The sequence below is a fragment of the Podarcis melisellensis genome (assembly GCF_964234715.1).
Source record: "Podarcis melisellensis genome assembly, chromosome: 2".
Lineage (NCBI taxonomy): Eukaryota > Metazoa > Chordata > Lepidosauria > Squamata > Lacertidae > Podarcis > Podarcis melisellensis.
In genome coordinates, this window is record NC_138529.1 from 109,481,024 (window position 1) to 109,502,990 (window position 21,967).

Consider the following 21,967-nt stretch of genomic DNA (forward strand, 5'->3'; position numbering starts at 1 on the left):
TGTTTCTGTGCGCTGCTCTGGTTCGCCAGAAGCGGCTTAGTCATGCTGGCCACATGAACCGGAAGCTGTACGTCGGCTCCCTCGGCCAATAAAGCGAGATGAGCGCTGCAACCCCAGAGTCGGCCACGACTGGACCTAATGGTCAGGGGTCCCTTTCCCTTTCCTTTTCCCTTTACTGGTTTCACTATTTCATCCTGTCTATATACGACATAAATTTATCCCATTCTATTTGAAACATTTCATTGCCCTGTTGTCGAATTTTCTCTGTTAGTTTGGCCATTTCTGCATATTCCATAACCTTATATTGCCACTCTTCTACTGTTGGCAATTGTTGCTGTATCCACACCTGAGCCAGCGTTAACCTCGCCGCTGTTGTTGCGTATAAAAACAATTTCTGGTCCTTCTTATCAATATCCTCTCCCACCATTCCCAAAAAGAATGCCTCTGTTTTTTTTCAAAAATGACTCTGCTTTCAGAAGAGGTAGCTGCTCTGGGTGTTTGTGGTGTTTTTAGAACTTACCTTTCTTGGTTTTGATCTTGGTCAGTTGCCTTGGGCCTCATGTGAAGGCCTACTCCCCAATCTCTATGTTAATGAACTTCTCCCTTCTCTTCCCACTGCCCTCTTTCCTTGAAGACCATGGAACAATTGACCGATCACCACTATGAAACACTGACGGTGCCGGATGACCCGGCTGCAAATTGCGTCTATGCACGGCTTGGTCAGAAGAGCAGTGTGCTTCTGCATCGCAGTGTTGAGGAATATCCTAACAGCGTACAAGTAAGGGGAAAGAGTGCTTTACCTGGTGGGTGGGGTGGGGGGATAAAGGGTTGAGTTTATATCCCTGGACCAGGTGTGGAGGTTGCAAGGAGGAGGAGGAGGAGGAAGAAGAAGAGGAGGAGGATTGCATCTAGGAATAATAATAATGATGATGTTACAGATAGGTAATGATGATGATGATGTGCCACTTAGGGACGCGGTTGGCGCTGTGGGTTAAACCACAGAGCCTAGGACTAGCCGATCAGAAGGTTGGTGGTTCGAATCCCCGTGACAGGGTGAGCTCCCATTGCTCGGTCCCTGCTCCTGCTCACCTAGCAGTTTGAAAGCACCTCAAAGTGCAAGTAGATAAATAGGTACCGCTCCGGCGGGAAAGTAAACGGCGTTCCCGTGTGCTGCTCTGGTTCGCCAGAAGCGGCTTAGTCATGCTGGCCACATGTACGTCGGCTCCCTCAGCCAATAAAGTGAGATGAGCCCCGCAATCCCAGAGTTGGCCACGACTGGACCTAATGGTCAGGGGTCCCTTTACCTTTAATGTGCCACTTACTTGCCAAAATGGCATCTAAGTAGCTTGCAAGGTGAAAATCCATACCTAATTAAAATACTCAACAAAGCAATTCCATCTCAAAGTATTAAAAGCGTAAACCCTAGCCAGTTAAAAAATGCATAACAATTAAAGCAATACAGTTGTACCTCGGAAGTCGAACGGAATCCGTCCCGGGAGTCCGTTCAACTTACAAAACATTTGGAAACCAAGGCGTGGCTTCTGATTGGTTTCCAGTTGCGCAGACACGCCAGAAACAATAGCAGAAGCCGCGCCAGACATTCGGCTTCCAAAAAAACCCAACCACCATTCAAAAATCAGAACTCACTTCTGGTTTTCGATCGTTTGGGAGCTGGAACATTCAACTCCCAAGGCATTCGGGAGCCGAGGTACGACTGTACGTACCGTATTTTTTGCTTCATAAGACGCACCTGACCCTAAGACACACCTAGTTTTTATAGGAGGAAAACAAGAAAAGAAATATTCTGAACAAAACTGTTGATGTATGATTTTTGTGGTTCATGCTGTGGCCACAGACATGATATGTGATTTGACAGTGAGTTTGGGGTAGCCCAATGCAAAATTCCTGAGGATCCATGTGGATCCATGCTTTGTAACCACGTTTTTGTGCCATTGCGGCCCAACGAAACAGTGGATGCAATTTTTTTTGGTGCAGGCTATAGTCATGGACATGCTATGTGATCTGATGGTGAATTTGGGGTGACCCAATGCAAAAATCCTGAGGATCCATGTGCTTTTACCTCCCCCCTCCCAAGCAGCCTCCTTTATCACTAGCGTTCCTTATCTCCCTCCCGACCGCTTGCCGATCAGCTGCTCAGCGGCTTCATTTTAACACTCCCTTTCCTCTTTATTAAAAAAGAAAAAAGCACAATCTGCTTTTCGCCCCTGGGCAATTTGGCTCCAGGGACCACACATTTGCTCCATAAGACGCACAGACTTCCCCCCTTACTTTTTAGGAGGAAAAAAGTGCGTCTTATGGAGCGGAAAATACAGTATTTATGGCAATTCATTTTGGGGCAGAATTTGAGACGCTGTAATGGCCAGCTCAGAGGCTGCCACAAAAGAATGGTGCCTCATGCGTTGGCCCTCGAGCATAGTCTTTTGCAAGCTTTCCAGCTATTTTGTGTTCTCTGTCTCCCCGCTCAAAAAAGCCTGCCTTTTCACGAGCTTCAGGTGTGGCTTGGTCACTGCAGGGACAGAGATCGCTTTGGGAAGAGGTCTAACCGGTTTCTCTCTCCTCCTCACACAGCCCTTCCAGAAGCTTCCGGACTACACACTCATCCCTGCGGCTTGCACTGAGGTGGCCAAACTTGGTGGGACTCTCAGTTCCTGCTCTCTTCTCATCAACAAGAAGCTGGAGATCTAGTGCCTATCGAACCCCACAATACAACGCAGGTTCTTGCATTCCCTTGAGAGGAACCCCTCCTCTTGGTTCCTTTGTGCAGGCACCCCACTTTCTCTCCCCTTAGCTTCCTTGTGTGGCAAGGACACCTCCAAACACGCTAATTTGACTGGCCTTAAATCTCGCAGTTTCTCTCTGTTATTTACATTGGATCTTCACTTCCACGGAGCCACACGAGTCTCTTTTTATCTCCTGTCTTCTACAGTGTATGCTTTACAAATACATTTTTTTTACCCCAGAGTAGATAGGTGCTCAACTTTGTTCCAAGTGCTGAAGAAAAAGCCATGGCGGGAAACTTGAAGTTCTAGCTCTTAAATCAACGATCGCTTTTTTTTTTAGTGAGGTTCCCTCAAGTTTTTTAGCCCGTTATGGACCGTTAAAAAGAGCAGCACTGCTCTCCTTTCATCACTGAGGGGGACGTGTTATGAAACCGGGTGCTGAGAAACTTTGGTGGGCAGCCATCTTGGAAGGTGCTTAAGGGATGTGTCCATTGTGAGGACTAGACCCAAGATGGTGGCCATTTCTCTTTCATAGCCGCCATGTTGGAAGAACTGTTGAGCAGGAGACATGGGCGGGTGGGACATAAGTAGCTTTCAACGTGTTTGAGGTGATCCAAGTGCTACAGAACCAGGCAACTCCATTACGATGGATGGTTGTGGGACTAGGGGGTCTCCTGTTCAGTTTTGAACCTCAACACCTGATGATTCGTGTCAGATGTAGGAAGGTGTCCCTAGAGCCACTCCACTTGCCCTGCCATGAGACTCAATAACTAGAATGAGAATGTTTGTTGGACTACATCTCCCATCATGCTTGACCATTGGCCATGCTGGCAGGGGCTGATGGGAGTTGGAGTCCAACAAGTTCCTCAGGTTCAACCATCCCTGATCTGGAATGACCTCTGAAGACTTTCCTTCTGTGACTGCTTGGCCTGCCACATCCATCTCTTATGGTGCTGCAGTTTGGGGACTGGGAGTTCAGAATCAGACCCCCCACGCTCCCCAAACTCAAAACAATGGCTTCCCCCACTGCCACCCTCAACAGATAACCTCTCTGCATATCCGCAAGGCCGGCGCGGCCACAGAGGAGCAGCTAGATTAAGACAACGGGTTGGCGAGGGTCTCTGCCTCCTTCCGAGCGGCGCTGTTGTATGTGTTTTGTGTAATGTAGTTAGGGGGCAGGAGTGGGGTGGGGGTCATAGGAATGTTCTTGAAATCTGTAGAGGAAGCGCCCTCTGTTGGGGGGAGTTAGGCGTATTGACGGATGTAGGACTTTAGATTCACTCACTGCCTCTTTAACCCCTTGTGGAATCAATTTAAACAATTAATAATAAAAAAAGATTGAACCAAGTCACCGTCTTGATGTCTTTTTTGCCTTTGCTGCGGGACGGGTGGGGAAGCTAGGTTCCTGAGCGTAAGGCATGTGGACTAAGCCCCTTCAACACGGGGAGGTCCTGCCTTAATGCAATTAATGCAGTGTCTTTAACGGCTCAGAACGCAATACCTCAAGGACCGCCTCTTTCCATAGGAACCTACCGGGTCCCTGAGATCACCCTCTGAGGCTTTCTTTCATGTGCCTCCTCCTCTAGAGGTCAGGAGGGTGGCAACACGAGAACAGGGCATTCTCTGCAGTGGCTCCCCGTCTGTGGAATGCTCTCCCCAGGGACATTTGCCTGGCGCCTTCATTGTACACCTTTAGCCGCCAGGCAAAAACGTTCTTTTTAAACCAGGCCTTTGGCTGACCTGACCAACATCCTATACCCTTTTAAAATGTGGCTCTGTTTGGGAGGGTATTATTGGGTTATTATTTTTATTTTTATTTTAGATATTGTGATCTTCTTTTGTGAACCACCCTGAGACCTCCGGGTATAGGGCAGTGTATAAACTCATTATTAATAATAATAATATCCTTTTTTGGGGGGAGGGATGATAATCACATCCTATTCCAGGTGTCACCTTGTAGCAATGTTGAATTTTGGACCCTATAACAGTAACATTTGCATTGTGTAGTTATTATAGGTCCATCCACGTGGGTGTGTGGGTGTGTACGCACCAATGTGGTTGGCAACCTATTTCCACTAACAGCCATTTGGTTGCCCTTGCTCTGTGGAATAGCATTCCTGTTGAGATACGACAGGTGCCCAACTTCTGGACAGTTCTGTTGTGACAGACCTTCCCAGACAGATAACCGGGTCTTTACCACAAGGGAACCAGGCAGAGGGCCTTCTCAGTAGTGGCACCCACCCTGTGGAACGCCCTCCCAGCAGATGTCAAAGAGAACAACATCTACCAGACTTTTAGAAGACATCTGAAGGCAGCCCTGTTTAGGAAAGCTTTTAATGTTTAACAGACCACTGTATTTTAATACTTTGTTGGAAGCCGCCCAGGGTGGCTGGGGAGACTCAGCCAGATAAGCGGGGTATAAATAATACATTATTATTATTATTATTATTATTATTATTATTATTATTATTAATTATTTTGCATGGTTTTAGTTGTGTGTGTATATTGCTATTTTTATAGGAAAAAGAGGTGCTGGGATTCACCATGAACAACTTCCTTGTTCTCTTATGTGTTCTTCAATGGCGTCCACCTGAGGAAAAAAGGCCTGCTGTTTCTGCATTGTACATTTTATATGTACATCAACTTGAGATGGCTGTTGGAAGGGAAAAGATCAACAACAGTAATGAAAAAACAGTAATTTCAGTTCCGCTTTTTAAAGATTCCTGCCGGAAATGGTGTATTTCTGTGGTAGCGATCTTGAGCGAGGCCTCGGAAAGTGAAAGAAGTTGGGGCCTGTTTTTTAAAAAAATTCATTTTTATTAAATTTTCCACTTTAACAATCCAATCACATTAAATATTCCAAATTATACATATCAAATACAGTGGTACCTCGGGTTACATACACTTCAGGTTCCAGACGCTTCAGGTTACAGACTCCGCTAACTCAGAAATATTACCTCGGATTAAGAACTTTGCTTCAGGATGAGAACAGAAATTGCGCAGCAGCGGCAGCGGGAGGCCCCATTAGCTAAAGTGGTGCTTCAGGTTAAGAACAGTTTCAGGTTAAGAACGGACCTCCGGAACGAATTAAGTACCACTGTAATCCGAATATTCTGCCAAATTATAAATGTTGAATAGGACTTCCCATGCTTCAAGTTTGGACGGTTCTGATCATCTCATGCTTCTACTGCTTTTCATAGTCACTTCCGATGGTTCCTCTAATTCTTTCTGTTATTAACCTTCCTTCTTTCACAGCCTCTGAGTTGTTCCCACAAGTGAGTTAAAACAAGCAATGATGTGTTTCTGTGTGGATTTTATGTCTATGATTCCCCTCTATAAGTTCGCAGCATCTCCTCACACGCTGGTGTTTCTGCCGAATCAATCCAAAGGTCTTTTCGCGGCTGGCAGCCGCCATCTTCACTCAGTTCCGATGAAATCAAGTCTAAGCGTTGGAGCCTGTTCTTAGCGCAGTTGTGACTGCAGCACATCATTTACAGTCATTGCAGTCATTATTATGATCATTATCCCATTGCTTGTCACACAAATGTGTTCCAGAGCAATTACGAATTTAGGAAGATACAAATAACGGCGAAACGCATCATAGAATCATAGAGTTGGAAGAGACCACAAGGGCCATGGAGTCCAACCCCCTGCCAAGCAGGAAACACCATCAGAGCACTCCTGACATATGGTTGTCAAGCCTCTGCTTAAAGACCTCCAAAGAAGGAGACTCCACCACACTCCTTGGCAGCAAATTCCACTGTCGAACAGCTCTTACTGTCAGGAAGTTCTTCCTCATGTTTAGGTGGAATCTTCTTTCTTGTAGTTTGGATCCATTGCTCCGTGTCCGCTTCTTTGGAGCAGCAGAAAACAACCTTTCTCCCTCCTCTATGTGACATCCTTCTATATATTTGAACATGGCTATCATATCACCCCTTCACCTCCTCTTCTCCAGGCTAAACATGCCCAGCTCCCTTAGCCGTTCCTCATAAGGCATCGTTTCCAGGCCTTTGACCATTTTGGTTGCCCTCCTCTGGACACGTTCATCAACTGGCAACAAAGCCAGTTGGGAAAACGAAAACAAAAAAACCCTACAAATGCTCACCCACCCATACTTATAAAAAGCACAAATCCTACCCACCATAATACAAGGGAAGTAGACCTCATATCTCAATACTTTAATGGCCAAAAGTTCTGGGTGCCTACAAACAAGACTGATGGTGCTACACTGCGCTTCTGGGGAGACCATAGTGTATTGTCTTTTCAGGTAACTTGACAACCTCCCTGATCTTGCAGTCCTAAGAAGGCAAGGGAGAAGAAAACAACAACATCGAAGGCCTATCAGACCACTGGCAGGGCACAACACCAGCTTGGTGGGTCGCTGGTTTCAGGTACAGCAGGAGGAAAACCAACAGGTGCAGTCTTTGGGGAAAGGAAGGGGAAAGCTTTACCTGTTGAGATACTAGAATTAAGGCAAAAACTCTTTTTTTTTTTTTAAGCTCACACCTTTCATCCGTGCCGTAACAGCCTGGATTTTACACGAAAGCGCTACACAGCTCTTGGAATAAATTACTAAGTTTATAGAACCTGCCATGTTTTGTGGCGCTGTACTATACGAAATCGGCCCTGAGTGCTCACTGGAAGGACAGATCGTGAAGCTGAGACTCCAATACTTTGGCCACCTCATGAGAAGAGAAGACTCCCTGGAAAAGACCCTGATGTTGGGAAAGATGGAGGGCACAAGGAGAAGGGGACGACAGAGGACGAGATGGTTGGACAGTGTTGTCGAAGCTACCAGCATGAGTTTGACCAAACTGCGGGAGGCAGTGGAAGACAGGAGTGCCTGGCCTGCTCTGGTCCATGGGGTCACGAAGAGGCGGACATGACTCAACAACAACAACAACAACAATGTTCTGGGTGCTGAATTTACTTTCTTCTTCTTCGGATAGCACAGAGCGCTCGCTGCCCTGTCTTGCTAGCGTTTTGGGGGGACAAGGGAAGCTTCCAAAGGTTTTCTTTTTTTCCTTTTCCAGTCGCACCCCGTTTGAGAAGAGACTGTGGAGAATGCAGCAAAGGGTCCCTTTGGGCAGAGTTCCCTTTGGAAACTTGCCACCTCAGCCTCTCGGAGCAGCAGCCATATGGTAGGAAGGGTGAAAGTTGCTCGAAGTCTAAGCCTTTGTGTCTATCACAGCTTGAATGGCTAATGTGTCGTTATGGATATAGGTAGCCCCCGGGGCGTGGAGTAAGTTCAAGGGGCAAAACTCAGGCAGGCCACTGGCCACGTTGGCTTCGCTCGTGGGGCGCTGGAAGGAAGACGAGGTCTCCAAGGGGCGGAAGGAGGTGGAGATGTGGCGCTTGTTGACTTGATCTAGGAGAGTGAAGGTGACCTGGGGGGAAAAAAGAGGGCAAAAGAAGGCATGTCTCTCAATTGCAAATCTCAAATCAATTTTAACCATCACAGCTTCTGAGTGGCCTTTCATACGTCGTTGGCAGTGTTAGATATATATGAGCTCGTTGCCAAATGGAACTTTAAACCACAATGGCATACCTAGGCACCATCTTCCATGGAGTTTTTATTATTATTATTATTTTCATTTTTATACCGCTTTATATTTTAAAGGGGGGGGGGATCTCAAAGCGGTTTGCAAAAACATCGAAACATCAAGTGGAACAATCCATAATAAAACCAACTGCAGCTTCAAAGGAAATATTTCAGATCCTGCTCTAAAAACGCAGCAACATTAGAAAAGAAACAATTATTTGATGTGCTATAAACATGCAACACCAGATGGCGGCAGAGAGGAGGAAATTTTTAATACACTTTTTTCCATAGGGTTTTTGTTTTTTGTTTTGTTTTGTTATAGCAATCTAATTCCCAGCTTATTTATAGTGGTCCGTCCCCCCCCCCCCCCGACGCCTGTGTGTAGCTCCATCTTTGGTGACATTTTGCTTTCCCCATATTTATTTACCAACTTCATTGATATAGCTGCCCCGTAGCAGAAGAACTCTGGGAAGCCAGTGAGGTGTAGTGGTTAGAGTGTTGGACTAGGACTTAGCAGATCAGGGTTCAAATCCCCACTCGGTTGGGAAGCTCACTTAACCTACCTCGCAGGATTGTTGTAGAGATTAACTGAGATGGGAAGTGAACCATGTATTAGTTGGAGAGAGAAAGTGGGAAATGAACCCAGTAAATAAGCCCTTCTGCTTACCTACTTAAGAAAGCTGGAGGCCAGCCCAAATAGAAATGTCGGTCGCCAGCCTGGCTTCCCGAGATCATAGCACCAGTCGCAAAACGCACCTGGCTAATTTCTAACACTGGTTGTTGGACTCCAACTCCCCTCAGCTCCAGCTAGTCAGGGATGATGGGAACTGGAGTCTAGCAATGCTTGGAAGGTTACAGGCTCCACAACGCTGCCTTATGGTTCTTATTCGACTCTATACCCCCAGCGGGACAGCGTCCCAGAGGGACGCGGGTGGCGCTGTGGATTAAACCACAAAGCCTAGGACTTACCGATCAGAAGGTCAGTGGTTTGAATCAACGTGACGGGGTGAGCTTCCGTTGCTCGGTCCCTGCTCCTACCAACCTAGCAGTTTGAAAGCACCTCAAAGTGCAAGTAGATAAATAGGTACCGCTCCGGCGGGAAGGTAAACGGTGTTTTCGTGCGCAGCTCTGGTTTGCCAGAAGCGCCTTAGTCATGCTGGCCACATGACCCGGAAGCTGTACGCTGGCTCCCTCGGCCAATAAAGTGAGATGAGTGCTGCAGCCCCAGAGTCAGCCACGACTGGACCTAATGGTCAGGGGTCCCTTTACCTTTACCTTTATACCCCCAGCACAAAAGCCCCCGTACCTTGTGCCGGAAAGGCCACTTGAGATGGAAGTCATGTTCTCCTCTCATCAGAACGAGGAAAAGCGAGAGGTGGGTGCCTGCTCCTGCCCCATCTCCGTTCAGGAACAGCTTGAGACAGAGCTTGTAACCGTAGCGGCTGGTGTAAAACGCTTGGGGGCAAAAGGGAAGGAAACAGATAGCGTCAGAAAGGTGGGTCTGTCATTGAAAGTCTACTCAATATTGATCCAGAGCGAATTCTAATGTGTATACATAGGTACCTCGGATTACATACGCTTCAGGTTACAGACTCTGCTAACCCAGAAATAGTGCTTCAGGTTAAGAACTTTGCTTCAGGATAAGAACAGAAATCGTGCTCCAGCGGCGCGGTGGCAGCAGGAGGCCCCATTAGCTAAAGTGGTGCTTCAGGTTAAGAACAGTTTCAGGTTAAGAACAGACCTCCGGAACCAATTAAGTACTTAACCCGAGGTACCACTATAGTTGGCAGAGTAAAAACTGAAACACGTTGCAGGATTTCCCCAAAATACAGTGGTACCTCTGGATGCGAACGGGATCTGTTCTGGAGCCCCGTTCACATCCTGAAGCGAACACAACCCGCATCTGTGTGTCTGTGTGGGTCGCAATTCAGCGCTTCTGCGCATGTGCGTGACATCATTTTGAGTGTGCATGCGTGAGCAGCGAAACCCGGAAGTAAGGCGTTCCATTACTTCCGGGTTGCTGCAGGACGCAACTCATAAACGCTCAACCTGAAGCAACTTCAACCCCAGGTAGGACTGTAGACCCGAGGCAATTAAATTTCATCCAGCAGAGCTTTACTGAAGGCAAATGAGCACAATGGTCACAAATCCGAAACATTCAGGATTGGCACTGCCCAGAAGAAGAAGAAGAAGAAGAAGAAGAAGAAGAAGAGGAGGAGGAGGAGTTTGGATTTGATATCCCGCCTTTCACTCCCCTTCAGGAGTCTCAAAGCGGCTAACATTCTCCTTTCCCTTCCTCCCCCACAACAAACACTCTGTGAGGTGAGTGGGGCTGAGAGACTTCAGAGAAGTGTGACTGGCCCAAGGTCACCCAGCAGCTGCAGGTGGAGGAGCGGGGAAGCGAACCCGGTTCCCCAGATTACGAGTCCACCGCTCTTAACCACTACACCACACTGGCTCCGAGTTGAAATCCAGTTGCAGCAGACTTAACTTAAACTTACAATCCAAACCTTAACACTAAGCATGCTGCATGCTATGTACGGAACACCATACCAGAAGGAAGAGAGAGAAAGAGAAAGTGAAACCCAGGCTCCTTCTGGCCTATTTTTATAATCAGCATGACCTTGACAGAAGAGGTAGCAGAACCTGTTTAGGCCAGCTGTACTCAGCTTCTCTGAAAGAATAACTCACGAGCCTTCTGCTTGTTTCTTTCACAGAGAGAAGCTTCCAAAACCCTCTTGAATTAAGTAGAATAGGAAAGATCTCCACACATCAGATCAATACTTTCTGCACTAAGAATTGCAAACTGGCAGGGTTACGGTACCCGAGTGGATAACCTTGGTTTGTCCCAAGCTGGGCTGGAGATGGAGAGGCACCATTGGTGCTGACTCGCACCCCTTCCAAGTTGTATTTTAGAATGTTGTATTATTTTACTGTTGTTAGCCGCTCTGAGCCCGGCTTCAGCTGGGAAGGGTGGGATATAAATAAAATATTATTATTATTATTATTATTATTATTATTATTATTATTATTATTAACATCAAGGCCATGTTCATGCCACAGTCATGGCTTCCCCCATAGGATTCTGGGAGCTGTAGTTTGTTAAGGGTCCTGGGTGTTGTTGGGGAACCCCTATTCTCCTCCCAGAGATACAGTTCCCAGAGTGGTTTAAGAAGAAGAAGAGTTTGCATTTGATATCCCGCTTTATCACTACCCGAAGGAGTCTAACATTCTCCTTTCCCTTCCTCCCCCACAACAAACACTCTGTGAGGTGAGTGGGGCTGAGAGACTTCAGAGAAGTGTGACTGGCCCAAGGTCACCCAGCAGCTGCATGTGGAGGAGTGGGGAAGCGAACCCGGTTCACCAGATTACGAGTCCACCGCTCTTAACCACTACACCACAGTTTAAGAACTGGCCCCTCTTCACAGGGAACGTTCTTACAAAACCAGAACCCCCCTTTGTGTTTCTTTCCTCTTTGCGCTTTCAGGTCAACTCACTGGGGGAATACAGGGCAGGCCTGTTTCCTGTTTGCACCTCCTGCAGTCTGAGTCCCATCTCGGGGACTTTCCAAAAGAAACACCCGTCGTACGTGGTTTGCTCCAAGACTTGGAGGCGGGATGCTAAGTTGCTGATCATCACATCCTTCAGGGTCAAGAGGGAGTCTTGTTGTTGAACCTGGAAGGAAATGAATGGAGAGCTGTCAAGAAGCTGCCGTCCATTTGAGTGTGAGGTGAAAAATGCTCATAGGGACATGGGAGGAGCTGCCTCAGACCATCTCAGTATTGTCCCAAACTTGGGTCTCCAGCTGTTTTTGGACTGCAGTTCCCATCATCCCTAGCTAGCAGGACCAGTGGTCAGGGATGATGGGAATTGTAGTCCAAAAGCAGCTGCATGGCAGCAGTTCTCCAGCCCTAACTAGATTTGGTGGGCAAAATTTGTGCTCTGTCACTGAGCCCAAGGCTCTTCCTCAATGTCTTTTGCATCGAATTATTCATACCTTCAGTAACAGAGGAATGGTGGAAACTGCCTAATGCAGTTATATCATTGTTTCATCTGGACCAGTGTTTTGCAAAATAATAATAATAATAATAATAATAATAATAATAATAATAATAATAATAATAATAATAATAAAAAATTAATAATGGCCCTGCGCTGCTCTATAAAGTTCTGGAAACCAGACGTTTAAACAGCAGCATAGGAGTGTTTGCAAAAGGACTTCAAAGCAGAGTGTCACCTGGTACCACTAAGGTGCCAGGTGATTGACAGGTGGGCAGCCCCACCCACCTGTCAAATTTGACCCTCCAGGCATGGGAAGATAAGGCTCCTCAGCCTGCTGATGTAGCGGAGCTGCTTTGAGTGTTCCAGTAGTGCCCTTATAAATGCTAAGGAATAAAACCCTACACAAATCTGGAATGGAGTCCCTAAGGTGGTTGAATATGCACCTTGTACGTCTCCTGGCAACTCCTGCAGCCAAGCTGGGGCCAAAACTCTTGCTTTTCTTTCCTTTGGACCACATCAGCGAGGCTGAGAGCGGGGACATGTCACCTGGCCAGTCCAGGACCTCTGTATGCACTGCCCAGGTTTGCGTTCTGAAAAGGTCATTTTGCTAACGCAGCTGTTTGCCTTCACCCCCGGAGACAAATGGATGCCAACAAATGCTAAATAACAGTGGATGTACCGTGCTATATTAGAAGCAAAAAACCTTGTTTTGATGAATTGGAAGAGCCTCAAAAAGATTCCATTGAGCACACGGATTGGTAACATGGACAGATTAGCTACATACGAACGAATTGCATGTCGACGCAAATTAAGACTGGATAAATATGAAGAAATCCGGAAGGGATATTTAAGCGATAATACGGATAGTGGTGGGAAGTGGGGTGGGGGTGAGAGGTGGGAAAATATTGTTAAAAAGGTGTAGTCATATGTATATCAATGTATTCAAATCTGAAATGTCAAATTGTGTTATTAGTGTTATGGTGCTTTTTGTTGTATGGGTCTTTTGCGGTTGTTGTTTGTATTGAAAAAACGATTAAATGAATTTAAAACAAAACAAACAAAAAATGCTAAATAGCATTGCAGAAGGTCTGTTGTGGGGACAGGTGCATCCTTCCAGATATGGCCAGATATCCAGTTTGCACCAGCATAGCCAGTGGTCAGGGAACAGGGGAGTCATAGCCCAAGAAAATCTGCAGGCCCATAGGCTCCCCTGTTCCTACTCCAGTGTTTCCTGAGAGTGAATCCTAGTCTTTCCAAGCTGCGGTCTGCATGAGGCTGTCTCCTACCTTCTCCTCCAGGTAAAGGATCCTGGCCATGGCTTCTCCGAGGGCATTTGCAGGGGCCTCCTCTCTCCTGCCCAGCTCCCGACTCAAAACCGAGACGATGTTCTCCAAGGTCTTCTGCCGTGTTTCCAGCTCTCCCAGTTTCTGCTTGCACGGAAGGTCGGACTTTAGCCTCTCCCACAACTTGTCCAGACCCGATAACTGCTGCAAAGCCCCGAGCAGGTGAGAGTGCTGGGACGCCATGGTTCCACCTACTTGTTCGTCGGGAGCCTGCTGATATCGAAGGCTGACCTGCAGGAGAGCATTGCCCATTGTCATTTTGTTGCTGTTTTTTAAAAGTATTTTTATTAAGCAATTTCAGCATAACAAAATATCAATCCACATAATCAATCACATTATTTCCCCTTCCAAGGACTTCTCTCAGCCCCCCTCTCTGATTTCTTTGCACATATTGTTCTCTGCATATTACAAAATTGTACATATCCTTGCCTTATCTGTCCTGTGTTCAACTAATAAATTTGTGGATGTGTATATTCAAAACCTGCCAAGGAGTCCAAATCATTTTGTTGTCTTTTTAAGTAATTTGTAAAAAGTTCCTATTCTTCCTTGAAGTCACTGTTGTCCTTTTCACACAGTTTATATGCCAATTTGACCAATTCTGCATAACTCATCAATATTTTTTTTTTGCCACTGTTCTTTCGTTGGGATTTCCTCATTCTTCCATCCTTGTGTTAACAAGACTCTTGCCGCTGTTGTAAATAAGTTCTTTATTTTTCTTGGGCTGGTCACACTTCTCTGAAGTCTCTCAGCCCCACTCACCTCACAGAGTGTTTGTTGTGGGGGAGGAAGGGAAAGAAGAATGTTAGCCGCTTTGAGACTCCTTTGGGTAGTGATAAAGTGGGATATTAAATCAAAACTCCTCCTCTTCTTTACCTACCTACCTACCTACCTACCTACCTATTATCTATCATCTCCTTAAGACCCACCATGTCAAAATGGGTGAGGAGCTCAATTCCTTTCTCCTTCAGGCATTCAGGTGAGGACATTTCACAGCTGAAAGGCAAGAAAGTAAAGAAAAGAAAGGTCAAGACCACTCCTGCCAACTCAGGCCTACATAGTCCAATATCCTGCTTCTCACAGTGGCCAACCTGATACTTTGAGCAAGACAGGAAGAAAATGCCCATCTCTTATAGTCTGACAGTATGGTGCCTCTGAGGCTCCACTTAGCTCTCGTGTCCATTGGCCAGGCCCGGCCTGCATCAGCAACTGGTGCGGTGGCGGCAGGGACAGCCCAAGACATTTTGTCACCTGAGGTGAACCAAAAAATGGCGTCCCACCTCTCTGCCAGGGAAGAAGGGGACAACCTCCCCTTCCCTCAATGGAGTTAGGCTCCAGGCTTTTTTCTGGTTTGAAACTTGCCAGACCTGTAGTATGTTCCTGTCAGGGAACTGCCATTGGAGCCAGAGGCGGAGGGAAGGCTCCGGAGGGATGCCGGAGAGGGTAGGGAGAGTAGGGAGCCCATCTGCTGGGGAAGGAAATCAGCGTAGCACCAGTGGAGAAGGGGGGCAGATAGGGGAATCAGAGAGGAGGCTCCAGGATTCATCGCCGGAGACCAGCGGGGAGAGCACGGGTGCTCCACTGTCCACACCCTACCTGCGCAGAAGACTTCGGCGCAGGGAGAGTAGGAGGAGACTTGGCGTCAAAGAACTTCTTTGCTGGAAGAAGTTCAGGAAACGCCCACTGACGGATTCTGCCAGCAATTGGGACAGCCACGGGTGAAAGGCTGTCCAGACAGAAAGGGTTCAACCAGGCAACCTAGCCAGGAGTGGCGGCAACTTACGCACGAGCAACCCCTAGAACCATTACAGTTCCCATCAATATCATGGGTCACCACCTCTCTACTACCCGTTTTGCCAGTTGGCATCCTTCCAGGGCTCTTGGAAGTTACTTCCATTGTTATGTTTGTTTCAGAACTGGTTTGAGGTTTCCTTCTCAGATATAGACTGGGGCTTTGCCTTGAATGTTCCTACTTTGCCTTTCTCTTTACTGACCCTTGAGCTGGATATGTTTAAACCCTAGAAGTCTTCCAAGCTAAACCTCTAGCACAGCTACTATACGGGGCTCAGATTTGGACTACCTTAGCACTTTGGAAGCTGTTCAATCAAAGTTTCTAAGGCAGATTTTTTTCTGTACCGCCATGCGTCCCAAACGCATCATTGATACTGGAGGCAAGTCTCCCTTCAGTAGAAGTAAGGACTTGGCAAAGAACTCTTAACTTCTGGCTCCGCCTAAACGCAAATCCCCCCGGTTTACTTTCCCTAGTATTTCAAGACTCCCATAAAAGTGCCTGGCTTAAAACCGTCTATCAAAAACTCTTGTGGCCTATCCCCACAACACCTACTCACTATGGGCCCTACTAAAGCAGACAGTCTAACCGGTTAACGTCTAAAAGATACTGAGCATCAGAACAACCTGGCCACTATAAAGAAATTCTGCCCTTGGTATGTTCATTTTCCACCTCTCCGTTCTGATTTTCTGGCCCCATATCTACACAAACTTATTGTCCCAAAATACAGATGTGCTTTTACACTTGCGAGACTGGATGTTTTGCCATCTGCGGTACTTGAGGGTCGTTTCCAAAAGATCCTGCCTGAGAAACGTCTTTGCCCCTGTGGAGATGGTAGCACCGAAACAGCGGCACACGTCCTCCTGTCTTGTACTCTCTACCAGTGGCGTAGCGTGGGTTGTCAGCACCCGGGGCAAGGCAAGTAATTTGTGCCCCCTAACCCGTGGATTTGCGCCCCCTAACCCATGGATTTGTGCCCCCTAACCCTAACCCCCAGATGTTGCGCCCGGTGCGGCCGGCCCCCCCTGCACCTCCCACGCTATGCCACTGCTCTCTACAAAGACCTGAGGAACGAGAGCATCACCCCACCCGTACTAACCATCCCAGGGCGCTCAACCACTGCCACAACGTCCTTTTCTTCTATCAGATCAAAATGAGCAGATAACAGCAAAGGTTGCTAGGTTCATAGCTGGGGCAATCAGAATAAGGGCCACTAACTGACGGCTGATTCAGGACTTTACATTGTGCTCTTATATCAAATTTCCTTTTCTGCGCACACTCTAATGTTTTACTGTTGCTATGGCCATTGGCTAATGCGAATAAAGTTTTATCTATCCATCAATGGAGTTAGACTGCCGGCCGTGTTGCCAGATTCCTTGCCGTTCAGCCGCTGCCGGAGGTTTTTAACTGCCACATGTGCAGTATAGGGTAGATCCTCTGCAAATGATTACAGTCATTTTGCATCCCCTCCCTGGCTCCCGCTATTGTGCCTGGGAGCCCCGCTTTGCGTTCCCCCTTGTTTTTAGTTACTCAGGCTGCAGTTCAGATATTCTGGGTTTCCCCCAACATTCCTGCCAGTCATGCGAGGAGATCACAGTTTCTCCCCCCAGATGCAGCCAACGTTTATTCCACTCAGCTTTGTCACCAGATGACATCAGGTGTCGGGGATTTTTTTCCCTGTGGTCAGGGGGGAGAGAGCCCATGGGGAACCCCACTTCTGAGATGTGCAGGGGAGGGGAAGCAGCGGGTGGCTGGATGGACAGAGGCAGCGGCAAAATGTAATTCCCCAGCTTTCAGGAAGAAGGAAAGACCTCATGTAAGCTGAGAATGGCACAGACATTTTCCAGAGTGGGAAGGGGGAGAGTCGCTCGGACCACGTTTACGACCATAAATTTAAAGCGCTGTGATGCCACTTCTATTTATTATTATTATTATTATTATTATTATTATTATTATTATTATTGATTCGTATACCATCCTATACCCGTAGGTCAAAGTTACAATATACGAAGCACAAAATGCATAATCAAAATAATAAAAGCACAAAATACAAGGTGAGTCTTTTAAAATAAGTCCCGTGGAACATGTGTACTGTGGGGCCTCTTTTAATAATCAGAATAATCCAAACAATTAACCTACAGTGGTACCTCGGGTTAAGAACTTAATTCGTTCTGGAGGTTCGTAATTCGTTCTGGAGGTCCGTTCTTAACCTGAAACTGTTCTTAACCTGAGGTACTACTTTAGCTAATGGGGCCTCCCGCTGCTGCCGCTTGATTTCTGTTCTCATCCTGAAGCAAAGTTCTTAACCTGAGGTACTATTTCTTAGTTAGCGGAGTCTGTAACCTGAAGCGCCTGTAACCCGAGGTACCACTGTACTTATGTATACATACTAATAAACAATACACTCCCCAACAAAAGCCCCTAAACAATACTCCAGCCTACAAATACAAAAATCCAACTAATATATAATGTTTAACAATTTTAAACAACTCTGCCCTCCAAATAAAACTGCACCCACAAGTTAAAAACCCCATCGAACAGCTCCCCCCAAAGAATTCTGGGAGCTGTCGTTTGTTAAAGGTGCTTTGAATTAGGAGACATCTATTCCTCTCCCATTCCCAGAGCTTCCCGTGAAGAGGAATTGAACGTTAAACCACTCTGGGAATCCCCAGCCCTACGTGTTGTGGAAATGCTGGGGTTGAAACTTGCCCCCCTCTCACACTTAGTTCAACTCCTAGCGGTTTCCAGCTGCAGTCTTGTCACACGAGGATTCGAACAATCGACATTGTTCCTTTGAGCATGTGCGAAGTATTTTCTCTTTGCCACCGTGTGGCCACTGGGAGTTCTTTAACTGCCGGGCAAAAACATTGTTTCATTACCCAGGCTTTAGGCCCTTCATCCGAAGGATTTTAAAGTGTTTTTGGCCTCTTGTTGGTGGGACAGGTCTCATCAATTGCAATCTGTCCCAAATTTAGTTTTTGAGAAGGAGGAGGGAGGGGCAGAGCTGATCCTGCGGCTGTGCTCCCACCGAAAAGCTGTACAGTGGTACCTCGGGTTACAGACCCTTCAGGTTACAGACTCCGCTATCCCAGAAATAGTACCTCGGGTTAAGAACTTTACCCAGTGGCGTAGCGTGGGGGGTGCAGGGGGGGCCGGCCACACCAGGCGCAACATCTGGGGGGTAGGGTTAGGGGGCGCAAATCCACGGGTTAGGGGGCGCAAATCCACGGGTTAGGGAGCACAAATTACTCTCCTTGCCCCGGGTGCTGACAACCCACGCTACGCCACTGACTTTACCTCAGGATGAGAACAGAAATCGCACAGTGGCAGCGGGTGGCCCCATTAGCTAAAGTGGTACCTCAGGTTAAGAACAGTTTCAGGTTAAGAACGGACCTCCAGAACGAATTAAGTTCTTAATCCGAGGTACCACTTTACCTGTAAATTCTGGCTTAGATGTGGATATTTTAGGAGGAAAGGAGAGCGAAGGGCATAACTGCAGGTCCTCCAAGGCTTTTTTTCTTTCGCACATTTATGTCCTGCCTTTATCCATCATAAAATTCGAGGCTGTATGCATGAGATTCCCAGGCAGTCTCCCCATCCAGGCTCTGACCGGACACAAACCCCTTTAACTTCAGGGAGGCAGCTGTCACCAGCGCTGCTGGTGTAGTGGTATCATGCAAGATTCCCATTCTTGCGACCCGGGTTCGATTCCCGGGCAGCGCACAAAGCATTTTACGTGGGGGTTTTTTTGGGTGGGGGACTAAGCAAAGTGGCTGTCATCGTGGGTCCTCAAACCATGCCCCTTCTTTATCCCACAGCTGAGCCATGCCACCGAAGGAAGTCTCTTGGGCCTTTGAGGGGCAGTAGGTGACTGGTAGGCAGCCCTGTTTAGGGAAGTTTTTAATATTTAATGCTGTACTGTTTTTAACATTTGATTGGGAGCTGCCCAAAGTGGCTGGGGAAACTCAGCCAGATGGGCGGGATATAAATAAATTATTATTATTATTATTATTATTATTATTATTATTATTACTACTACTACTACTACTACTACTACTACTACTACTGGTAGATCATCTCCTTTGCATGTAGGTTCTATTCTTGAAATCTGCCACAGGCAGCTCAGTTGGCTGGAACATGGCGCTCATAATGCCAAGGTTGCAGGTTTGATCCTCATAGGGGAAAGTCGTACATTTATCATATTTTTTATTGTGTTTTTAATACTCTGTTGGGAGCCGCCCAGAGCGGCTAGGGAAACCCAGCCAGATGGGCAGGGTATAAATAATAATAATTATTATTATTTCTGCCTTGCAGGGGGTAGGACTAGATGATCCTCAGGGTTGATTCCAACTCTACAATTCTGCGATTCTATGTCCCAGTAGGGCTGGGAGAGACTGCAGCTCAAAACCCCAGAGAACCACTAATACAGTGGTACCTCAGGTTAAGAACTTAATTCGTTCTGGAGGTCCGTTCTTAACCTGAAACTGTTCTTAACCTGAGGTACCACTTTAGCTAATGGGGCCACCCGCTGCCACCACGCGATTTCTGTTCTCATCCTGAATCAAAGTTCTTAACCCGAGGTACTATTTCTAGGTTTGCGGAGTCTGTAACCTGAAGCGTCTGTAACCTGAAGGTACCGCTGTACAGCAGAAAATGCTGAGTTGATGGACCAGTTGCCCAGGCTTCCCTAAAACACAGGCAGCTAAAAACTCCTGCCTTCCCCACCCCGCTTTCCATCACGAACATAAGAACACTGGATCAGGCCAAAGACCCCTTTGCTCCAGCATCCTTCTTCTCACAGTGGCCAAACAGATAAAATAAGAGAATCATAGAATTGCTGGGTTTGAAGGGACCCCAGGGGTCATCTAGTAACCAGGATATTATAGCAAACTTTTTCAGTAGGGGGCCGGTCCACTGTCCCTCAGACCTTGTGGGGGGCCGGACTATATTTTGGAAAAAAATAATGAATGATTTCCTATGCCTCACAAATAACCCAGAGGTGCATTTTAAATAAAAGGACACATTCTACTCATGGAAAAACACGCTGATTCCCGGACTGTCCATGGGCCGGTTTTAGAAGGCAATTGGGCCGGATCCGGGCCCCGGGCCTTAGTTTGCCTACCCATGATCTAGTCCAACCCCCTGCAGTGCAGAAATCTTTTCCCCAAGACGGGGCTCAAACTCACAACCCAGAGATTAAGAGCCTCTTTTTCTACTGGCTGAGCTATCTGGGGAAACCCGCAAGTGGGATTCCAGCACAAGACCCCTCTCCCTCGCCATGGTTTCCAGCAGAAGCCTGACTCCCACCGAGGATGAAGGCAGAGCATTGGCCATTGTGGCTATTAGCCACGGATAGACGTATCCTCCATGAATTGACCCAGTCTTCTTTTAAAGCCGTCCAAATTGGCGGCCATCGCTGCTTCTTGTGGCGGTGAGTTCCGTAGTTCCGACTATGTGACCCATGGAAAAAGCGCTTTCTTTTATCTGCCCCGAATCTTCGAACCTTCAGCCTCGTTGGATGTTCATGAGGCCTAGCGTCAGGAGAGAGGGAGGGGAAAAAACTCTCTACGCTTACACAATGCTAGAAAACTCTAGCACAGTGGTTCTCAAGCTGGGGGTCCCCAGATGTTGTTGGACTACAACTCCCATCATCCCTGAGCTCTGGCCTTGCTAGCTAGGGGTGATGGGAGTTGTAGTTCTTTTTTTTAAAAAAAATTAAATTTCTAATTCACAGATAATTCCTTTTCCCATCACCACCCACCACCCCTCACCCCACCTTTGCGTTAGACTTCCAATCTACTCCACTGCAATTTCTCTCCACTTCTATTACTTTCTTTCACGCACCTTTAACCTAATTTCATGCTTCTTTTTCTGTTACACATTGTTATCCGTCTTATTTGGTATTTCAGTATTTAAAACGGAACTTGTTTATTCTAATAGGAGTTCTGAGTTCCGGAAGGTGTTTAAAGGATACTTGCAAAACCATATTGAAAAATCGGGAATTGTAGTTCAACAACATCTGGGGACCCACAGGTTGAGAAAGGCTGTTAGCATGTCACCTGCAGTTTGCCTTTTCTCTCGACTGAAAAGTCACCCCTGCTGAAATCCATCCACCCTCCAGCCCTGAAAACGATGTTGTATGTCGCCTTTCCCTCCTGCCACCAACCATGTACCTCATTGTCTTCCTGGGTCCTGCAGATGCCCGTCATGTGCCTCTCTCTTTCTGAAGCTTTCTGGCTTCCCATCTGAAAGCAGGACAAAGTTTTTCCCCTCCCTTGGATGTACCCAAGCAGAGTGGGCAGGGAAAGCTGATTGGTTGGCCGCGGAGGCTGTCACAGCTGCTGGGTGGGGGAATCCCAGAGCCGGGGAGGAAGTCCAAGGTAAGTCATCATGCAAAATCAAAATCAGAACTGAAAACAAAGAGGGCTTTCGATTTAACTTGCTCAGCCAGCTTCAGAAGGGGGGTAAGTAACTCGTTGGGGGAAAGCCACATGCGTTGCATGCCAAATTGCAGAATCACAGAGTTGGAAGGGACCCCGCAAGGTCATCCATT

General features: G+C 47.1%; 3 protein-coding genes across 7 annotated transcripts in view; 2 read left to right on the forward strand and 1 right to left on the reverse strand.

Annotated features, from left to right (window-relative positions):
* The window catches only part of DDAH2 (DDAH family member 2, ADMA-independent), a 41,859-nt gene extending 37,771 nt beyond the window's left edge, over positions 1 to 4,088 (forward strand). For all 3 annotated transcript variants that reach the window (XM_081903087.1, XM_081903088.1, XM_081903086.1), the window contains exons 6-7: positions 635 to 778; positions 2,590 to 4,088. In XM_081903087.1, the coding sequence (XP_081759213.1) occupies positions 635 to 778; positions 2,590 to 2,706 (261 nt within the window). In that variant the 3' untranslated portion in view covers positions 2,707 to 4,088. The remainder of the gene's footprint in view (positions 1 to 634; positions 779 to 2,589) is intronic.
* MPIG6B (megakaryocyte and platelet inhibitory receptor G6b) overlaps positions 1 to 21,967 on the forward strand; it is a 116,795-nt gene that overhangs the window by 82,563 nt on the left and 12,265 nt on the right. The window lies entirely within an intron of this gene.
* On the reverse strand, positions 7,656 to 21,672 carry LOC309365068 (TNF receptor-associated factor 1-like). 3 transcript variants are annotated; one of them, XM_081903200.1, is made up of 6 exons: positions 21,588 to 21,672; positions 14,555 to 14,621; positions 13,572 to 13,859; positions 11,781 to 11,958; positions 9,590 to 9,738; positions 7,656 to 8,128 (listed from the first exon to the last, which is right to left on the reverse strand). In XM_081903200.1, exons 1-6 carry the CDS (start codon positions 21,590 to 21,592, stop codon positions 7,910 to 7,912), a joined length of 906 nt encoding a protein of 301 aa, XP_081759326.1. In that variant the 5' UTR covers positions 21,593 to 21,672; the 3' UTR covers positions 7,656 to 7,909. The 3 variants fall into 3 exon arrangements, with proteins under 3 accessions (XP_081759326.1, XP_081759327.1, XP_081759325.1); XM_081903201.1 differs by lacking the exon at positions 21,588 to 21,672 and adding an exon at positions 15,706 to 16,276; XM_081903199.1 differs by lacking the exon at positions 21,588 to 21,672 and adding an exon at positions 16,157 to 16,269.